This window comes from Garra rufa, chromosome 7 (genome assembly GCF_049309525.1).
Source record: "Garra rufa chromosome 7, GarRuf1.0, whole genome shotgun sequence".
Lineage (NCBI taxonomy): Eukaryota > Metazoa > Chordata > Actinopteri > Cypriniformes > Cyprinidae > Garra > Garra rufa.
In genome coordinates, this window is record NC_133367.1 from 9,736,784 (window position 1) to 9,745,602 (window position 8,819).

The 8,819-nt window shown below is 33.8% G+C and overlaps 1 protein-coding gene across 1 annotated transcript; it reads right to left on the minus strand.

Annotated features, from left to right (window-relative positions):
• Positions 1-125: 125 nt before the first annotated feature.
• apobec2a (apolipoprotein B mRNA editing enzyme, catalytic polypeptide-like 2a) lies at positions 126-7,850 on the minus strand. Its single transcript, XM_073844745.1, has 3 exons — positions 7,588-7,850; positions 2,392-2,921; positions 126-579 (listed from the first exon to the last, which is right to left on the minus strand). The coding sequence occupies exons 1-2, from the start codon at positions 7,845-7,847 to the stop codon at positions 2,393-2,395; spliced, it is 789 nt and encodes a 262-aa protein (XP_073700846.1). The 5' UTR covers positions 7,848-7,850; the 3' UTR covers positions 126-579; position 2,392.
• Positions 7,851-8,819: the final 969 nt, after the last annotated feature.

The following is an 8,819-nucleotide window of genomic DNA, read 5'->3' on the forward strand; positions in this document are numbered from 1 at the left end:
TTTATTATATACATGATTAAAGATGCTTTTAAGTAAACCGCTGTCAGAACCTCTTCAATTTCGAATGCATAAAGTTCAAATTGTCTGAATATTCGTGTTTGTAATACATAAAACGAAGCACTACACAACAGAACAACATATTTTTATTCGTTGTTTTATCTTTATTCATTTATTGATTGCACAATATTATTCCAGCTATTTCATATTTACTTTGTATTCATACAAATTCATATTTCACAGTGCTCAGTATGACTTTGTACTCTGACCAGCGTGAATATAAAATGATAAATAAAGTGAATCTGACATTCAGAATATAAAACAGTATGAAACGTCGCACCAAAGTGCGACCGAAGTGACTTGTTCAAACATAGGCCTACAAATAATTGTTAAAAAGTATAAATTCTCTTCACTTAACAGAAAAACAGAAAACATATGTACTAAATTAATCTGTCAGTATTTTTGTTGCCTATTACAAATAACGGACGCGGGACAGTGTTTTGGCGCGCATTTCTCTCTCATTCACACAAACGCTCTCTCTTCAGTCCTGGACAAGTGTTCGTCTGCTATCGCTTCGCTATCCTGAAAAAGATCAAAACACTTGCTTTAATCGACAAAAATAGGTTTGAATATCCTCTCAGAATATCTTGACCCAGAAGCTAAAGTGAGAGGAGACCTGAATCATCAATACACTGCGATATATGAGATACTCCGAGACAGACACACAAACGGCTGACTACAAACTCTGTTAGCTGTCTGGATCGTTTCAAATCTCCTGGCATTAGCAGAAACAGATGCTACCATTTACTTTATGGCTATATTATGAAACCCTTTCCCTCACAAACAAGTAAGTGCATTTTAATTGATTACTGACGAATTGTAGTATTTATCAGTTTTACTAATATTTAGACTTTGTATTTATATATTTTTCATTTTCGATGTAATTTTAGTATTAGATTTAGTAATTTTGTTTTGTTTTCTGTGTTTTATACGTTTTTATTTAGTTTGTTTTTTGTGAAAACTTAAAATGAATAAAAATGAGAAATGTCCTGCTGGAAAGTAGTTCAAATGAATCTACTTTTGAAATTTATGTCAGTGAATGATTACTTCAAGTAAAGACGTTTTTATGGTTTTAGTTAACTATTTTAATGTCAATTTTGTATGTGCCACATATTTTTGTGTTTATTAACTGCTAATGTTCAATTTCTTGTAAAACAAAAATATATATATCGCATTTTAACTATAATTTTGTATTGTTTTTCTGTGCATGATGAGTGTAAAATTTTAGCTTAGCCACATGCTAACGCCAAGCGCTAGTTTGACACGGAATTTTGGCCTGTGATGAGTATTTTTTACATTTTTATGGAAAATAGTAAAAATTTGCAATTTTATTGCCGTTGTATTTTAGTAATTTTTGTGGTCTTTTTGGTCTTTTTTTTTAGTTAAAACTTGAACTAAATTTAAAATAAATAAATAAAAATGAGAAAAGTCAGTGGAAACAAATTAAAAATTTTTAATAAAATAAATCTACTTTTTTAATTTGACATCAGTTAATATTTATTTTAAGTAAAAAAAAATTGTGGTTTTAGTTTTAGTTAGCTATAGCTCTGTTTTAATGCCAATATTTGTATGTGCTACATATTTTTGTGCTAATTGACTAGTTAAATGCTAATGTTCAAACCAAAACAAAATATAAAGCGCTAGTTTGACATGCTAGTGTGTTAGCCATGGTCAATGAAATTCTGGTCTGTGATATATTTGGGAGTATATATTTATATATATTTTTTTTACTGAAAATATAAAAAAAATTGTATTTTATTGCAGCTGTATTTTAGTAATTTTGTGTTTTTTTTTTGTGCTGTTTTTTAGTTAAAACCTAAACTAAATTTAAAATAAATAAATAAAAATGAGAAAAGTCACTGGAAACAAAATAAAAAAGTAAATAAAATTAATCAACTTTCTTAATTTTTTACGTCAGATAATATTTATTTCAAGCAACAAAAAGTTTTTTTTGTGCATGGTTTTAGTTTTAGTTATTTTTATTTGCTACATATTTAAAATTTGGTATTTTATCGCAGTCATATTTTAGTATCTTTATGAACGTTTTTAATTTTGTATTTCATTTTAACTATTTGAATTTTGTTGTTTGTTTTTGTAAAGTCAAAATAGTTTTTCAAATTAATTTTATATTGTGAAAATGAGAAATGTGTGACTTGGCAACTAGCTGAAATAAATGTAAAATATTAAAAAAGTAGTTGACGTTTAGTTTAGTTTAACATTTTTTTTTATTTAAAGTAACATAACTTCTATCATTAATTATATATAATAACCCTATTTCAATGTCAGTAGATGTACGTTTGTTCGTGTAGGTGTTCGTTAACGATCGTTTCTTACATCACTGCAGGATGTCGGCCAGTTTGTCTTGGTAGTACTCGTAGTTCTCCTGGCAGTCCTCCCACAGCGTAAACGTCTGCTCGTCGTTGTCCACGAATGTGTCCCAGGTGTAGGTGAAATCCAGCGGCTTCATCATGCGCAGTTTGCAGCCGGCAGCTGACAACTCCTTTAGCCCCGCCTGGATCTCAGGCTCCTCCCACTCGAAGAGCCGCGCCGAGAAGATGGACAGGCGGAGGCTCTTCCTGGCCTTCAGGATCTCGGCCAGCTTCATGGCGCAGGCGGCACACGGGCTGGACGACATGTACCAGGTGACGGTGTATTTGAGGGCGGGGTCGTAGTCGGGCAGGACCTGCTGGAAGAAGGCCTCCTCGGCGTGGCCGCTCGCGTGCTCGTCTTCAATGAAGCCCCTGAGGAGGCCGCTGGCTCCGGGCCCCTTGTCCACCAGGTAACACAAGAAGGTTTTGTTGCGGCCGGATGAGTACTCCACGTTCTTGAACTGGAACTTGTAGAAAAACGGGTCTATGCGATCCCTGTGGACACATAAAAGAGTGACTTCATTCATACACAGCGCCCTCTACTGGAATACTGGCATTAGTAGAAGTTCTGCCGGTAATATTTCCCAGCAGTCCAAAGTCTGTGGTAAGACTAGGTTAAAACTATCGATTTCTCAATTTTGAGAAATAATTTAATTCATTTAAGTGGCGTTTAATGTTATATTTTAAACAGCCAAAGTCCTAGAACATGTCCATATTTGCAATACTGAGCATATTCCGAATTAGGAATCATAATGACTGTGGTGGGTCAGTTCAAACAGCAGCGCAGCGTTAACCTTCTGAAAACATTCTACAAACCAAAAATTAATGTTCTGGGTACGTTAGGACAACTTTCCTGGCTTACCAAAAACAAACCATAAAAAATTACTTTGTGTAAATCAAAAACTAATGTTCTGGGAACATTACAGTAACATTAGGGGAATAACATTTAGAATAACATTTTATATACTTTCTGGGAACCAAAAATTTACGTTCTAAGAAAGTTAGAATAAGGTTAGGAGAACATTAGAATAACGTTCTAAAAAAAAAAAAAAAAAACGAATGTTCTGGGAACGTTATGAAAACATTCCTGGCTAACCAAAAGCAAACCATACAAAATAACATTTTGGGAACCAGAAACTAACGTTCTGGGAATGTTAAGAAAACTTTTCTGGCTAACTAAAAACAAACCATAAGAAAATAACATTCTGGGAGCAAATTTTCAAAAACTAAGAATAACATTTTTAAAAAAAAATTCTAAAAAAATAGACATTTCTGGGAACCAAAAATTAACATTCTAGGAAAATAAGAATAAGGTTAGGAGAACAGTAGAACAACGTTCTAAAAACAAAAAAACTAATGTTCTGGGACTGTTATTAAAACTTAAAAAAATAAATAACGTTCTGGGAATAAAAAACTAACATTCTGGGAATATTAGAATAGCGCTAGGGGAACATTAGAATAACATTCTAAAAACCAAAAACTAACATTCTGGGAACATTAGATTAACATTCTGGGAACATTTTACAGACCAAAAACGAATGTTCTGAGACCGTTATTAAAACTTAAAAAAATAAATAACGTTCTGGGAATCAAAAACTAACATTCTGGGAATGTTAGAATAGCGTTAGGGGAACATTAGAATAACATTCTAAAAACCAAAAACTAACATTCTGGGAACATTTTACAGACCAAAAACTAATGTTCTGTGAATGTTAGCAAACCAAAATCAATCCATTAAAAATCACATTCTGGGAATCAAAAACTAACATTCTGGGAATGTTAGAATAATATTAGGGGCGCCTTAGAATAACATTCTAAAAACAAAAAACTTTCTGGGAACAAAAAAAACAAAACAAAAAAACAAAACAATGTTCTGGGAATGTTGGGTAAAATTAGGGGAACATTAGAAACATTCTAAAAACCAAAAACTAACATTCTGGCAACATTAGACTAACATTCTAAAAACCAAAAAAAAAAAAAAAAAACTAATGTTCTGGGAGCGTTAAGAAAACTTTCCTGGCTAACCTAAAGCAAACGACAAAAATAATGTTTTTGTAATTAAAAGCTAACTTTCCAAGAATCAAAAACTAACATTCTGGGAACGTTAGAATGATGTTATAAAAAATGTAAACTAACTTTCTGGGAAGTTTTTCTACAAACCAAAAACTAATGTTTTGGGAACCGGAAACTAACATTATGGGAATGTTAGATTAATGGTCTGGGAATGTTCTTCAAACCAAAACAAAAACGAACATTCTGAGAACATTAAAAAAAACTTTCCTGGGAACCAAAAATTGTAAGATGGGAATTATCTCTTTCGTTTTAATACCAGATACAGGATGAAATATACATGAATAAACATCAGAAAGCATGTTTAAAGTATCAGAACTTACTGAAATAAATCATGTCTCATGTAATCGGCCAATCAGAGTTTCAACCGCAGAAAGACGTCAATAAAACAGCTAGTAAACAATAATGTCATGTACCATCACAATTACCTTGAAAAAAGACCACCATTTAAATATTTTATTTTAAAAACAATTGGTGTAAAATCATAATTATATCATCAAAACGTTGTTATCATACATTTTTTATCATATAACACATTTTTATTATAAAAACTGCCAATGCGCAATTTAAATGTTTGGTTATTAATCACTTTAATGTAGTAATGTACCAACTGACAGGGTTTATTGTTTATTGGCAGTTTACTGTCTATTTAACCAAATGAATCAATATTGCATCAAACTGAATCGAATCATATTGTGAAATTGGTCTCAATAGCCAGCTCTAGTCTTTGGTCTCTGAGGGGGTTTCTGTGGTTGTTTTTAACAGCTCCTTCACCGGCTGACAGATGGAAGGGCTGTTAGGGTTATAAATACCCTCGACGGGGGCAGAACTTTATTCTTGGACTCTGACCCATATACAGAACCCAGCGACGGTTTGGAGGTATTGTGTGCGTTCGCTGCCAGATGAACCTGATTCAACTGTTACAAACACCTGCTACGAGAGATGATCCACAACAATTCACAGCCCTAATGTGTCGACAGAATCAAACTCATCAGCGATGGCTTATCAAGCACATTCAGATTCATAAACGTCAGTCGGGAATGAAAATATCCAGAGTCGTAAACCATCTAAACCCTCGATTGAACTGAAACTCAAATCTCATCAAATGATCTGGGCTGCTCTGCTTTTCATAGCTCTATACTCTCGCTGGATGATGACTGTGATGTTTTATTTCTGTTTGGGAGTTTTAGGAGAAGCGTCTAGAGGAAGCCGATACCTAAATGAGATGTAACTCGAGCTCCAAGTCAATCTGAGGGACTTCCTCAAGAACCAAGAGCCACTTTTGATGGTTTGGAGTTCTCAAGTTGGCTCTTTTGGACACCATATGCACCATATGGATGTTCTGGCGTTATTTTTAAGAGCGTGTTCTTTAGATGACACTCAGCAGACAGCGAGAGACATCAAGGCCTGTCAGGACTGACCTTGGTGGGGGTTGGGTTGGATTTATCTGCTCTACACAAACGTTCGGCTTGAGCATTCACACATTCCCCAATAGATACACCCATGGAGAGAAACACCGTACGCTCTTAAAAATAAAGGCTCTTTATTGCCATTGATGGTTCCATGAAGAACCTTGAACATCTGTGGAACCTTTCAAATGCAGAGAAGGTTCTTTATATTATTTAAATGTCCTTTAAGAACGGTTCACTGAAAGGCTCTTTGGGTAACCAAATAATCTTCTATAGGTTCTTCCATTGGATCACATGCAAAAACACCCACACTATAAAAAGTTTTCACCAGTTTGAACTTAAAAAACTTAAGTTTAGCTGCTGCATTAAGATTTTAAGTTAAATCAATTTAAAGTACAAGTACAACTCAAGTCATTTTAACTAATTTTATTGTCGTGAGTTGAAATTAACGGTAGTTTTAAGTTGATTTAACGTAAAATCTTAAGGCAGCTGCTGAACTTATGTTTTCAAGTAGAAACTGGTTAAAATTTTTTTTACAGTGCATTCGGAGCCTTGTATGCTTTAAAAATAAAGGTATTTGGCATCAATGGTTTTAAGAAGAACATCATTTGCATGAAAGTGGAAAAAGAGCTAAAATGCTTAAGGAAAATGGTTCTTTGAAGAGCTTATATCAAAGGTTCCTTGAGTAACCAAAATCGGTTCTTCTATGGAATCACTTTTGAAAACACACTTTCAGAAGTTAATGTTTCTCCAGAAGTAGATTATCAGCCTTAATTTCCTTGAATATAAAATGCTGTCATCATTTCCACACCATCATATTATTACAAACCCGTATGACTTTCTAATTTCTTAGGAACACTTAGAAGATTGTTCATGTTGATACGACTCAAACACTCACTCTATAAATAATGCCATACAAGATTTTTTCCTTATTACTTTTTAAAAAACATTTTAGATTTTTTTTTTTTCCACTATAAAGAACCTTTTGTTCAATGGATGTTAAAGGTTCTTCATTCTCCATTGACGCCAATTAAGATTTATTTTTAGTGTATTTCAGGTCTTCTTTCTTTCTTTCGTGGAATATTTAGAAGATTGTTCATGTTGATATGTCTCAAGCACTTACTTTTAAAAAATAATGCCAAAGAAGAATCATCTTTGGCTCCCTAAAGAGCCTGAAAAGTGTTTAAAATAACCATTTTTTCTTAACATCTAAAAAAAAAATCCACTATAAAGAACTTTTTGTCCAATGGAAAGGTTCAAGTTTCTTCAAAAAGTGTATTTCAGGTCTTCTGAAGCCATATGAAGCTTTGTGTGAGGAACAGCCTCACAATTGTGGTTTTATTTCTAAAACCTTGTCATTTGTGTTTTGTATATTCATATATTCTGCTAGAAGTTGTCAATGATCTCAAGCACCATTGGTTCTCATGTATCACATGACCGATTGTGATTCAGCAAGTTTCTGAGCAAAACTTGGATCTGTTCCTCAAACAAAACAGTTTTATGACTTATGATGAACAACTAACTACTATTGACTAATTTTATGGTACTTTTATGATGTTTTTCAGAAGGTCATACATTCCAAACATCTCTTGTGTTCCAAAGAAGTTTGAGAGGGTTCTGCTTTAGCGTCTATAAAGCTGATTTCCTCTCTGAAGTTCTGGTGTCTGGTTTTTCAGACTCACCCGGTGATGATCTCGAACGGCGGCAGCTCCATAGGTTCTGGTTTCTCTGCGTTTTCTCCATTCGCCGCTGCTCCGTTCCCCGCGGCGGCCTCTCCGTTCTCCATTGGCGTATTCGTCCCATTCACCTCAGCTTGCTCTTCTTCTTTAGGGGTTTTTTCTTCTTTCTTGGCCTCATTTTCTGCTTTCTCTTTCCTCTTGACGCTCAGGCGAGAGCCGCTGCTACTGCTCTTTTTGTCTGCCATCTCTGAAATTGAAGACATACACACACCTCAGTATTTATAACAGCACTTAAGTGTGAGTGTGTGTGAGAGCAACAGCTCAAGCCAGAGGGGTCATATAGACTGTGTGTGTGTGTGCAGCTGTTGGTCTGTTCTATTAAAAGACCCTCTGGCCATAGAGATGATAGATAAACACAGGACATATATCGTACATGCACTGCAAGTCAAATGTTTAGACATTTCTTCCTAATATCGATATATATTTGTGACTCTGGACCACAAAACCAGTCATAAGAGTAATTTTTTTGATACTAAGATGTTTGCATCATCTAAAAGCTCAACAAATAGGCTTTTCATTGATGTATGGTTTGTTAGGATAGGACCATATTTGAAAATCTTGAATCTGAGGGTGCAAAAAAAATCTAAATATTGAGAAAATCACCTTGTTTTCCAATTGAAGTTCTTAATGCATGTTACTAATCAAAAACTAAGTTGTGATATATTTACAGTAGGAAATTTACTAAATATCTTCTATAATGTAAAATAGATAAAAAAAAAAACATTTAAAACCTATATATATATATATGTGACCCTGGACCACAAAACCAGTCATAAGGTTAAATTTTACAAAACTGAGATGTATATATAATATGAAAGCTCAGAAAATAAGCTTTCTATTGATGTATGGTTTGTTAGGATAGGACAATATTTGGCCGAGATACAACTATTTGAAAATCTGGAATCTGAGGGTGCAAAAAAATCAAAATCCTGAGAAAATTGCCTTTAAAGTTGTCCAAATTAGGTTCTTAACAATGCATATTACTAATCAAAAATTACATTTTGATACATTTACAGTAGGAATTTTACAAAAAATCTTCATGGAACATGATCCTTACTTAATTTCCTAATGATTTTTGGCATAAAAGAAAAATCAATAATTTTGACCCATGCAATGTATTTTGGCTATTGCTACAATCATACCCCAGCGACTTAAGACTGGTTTTGTGGTCCAGG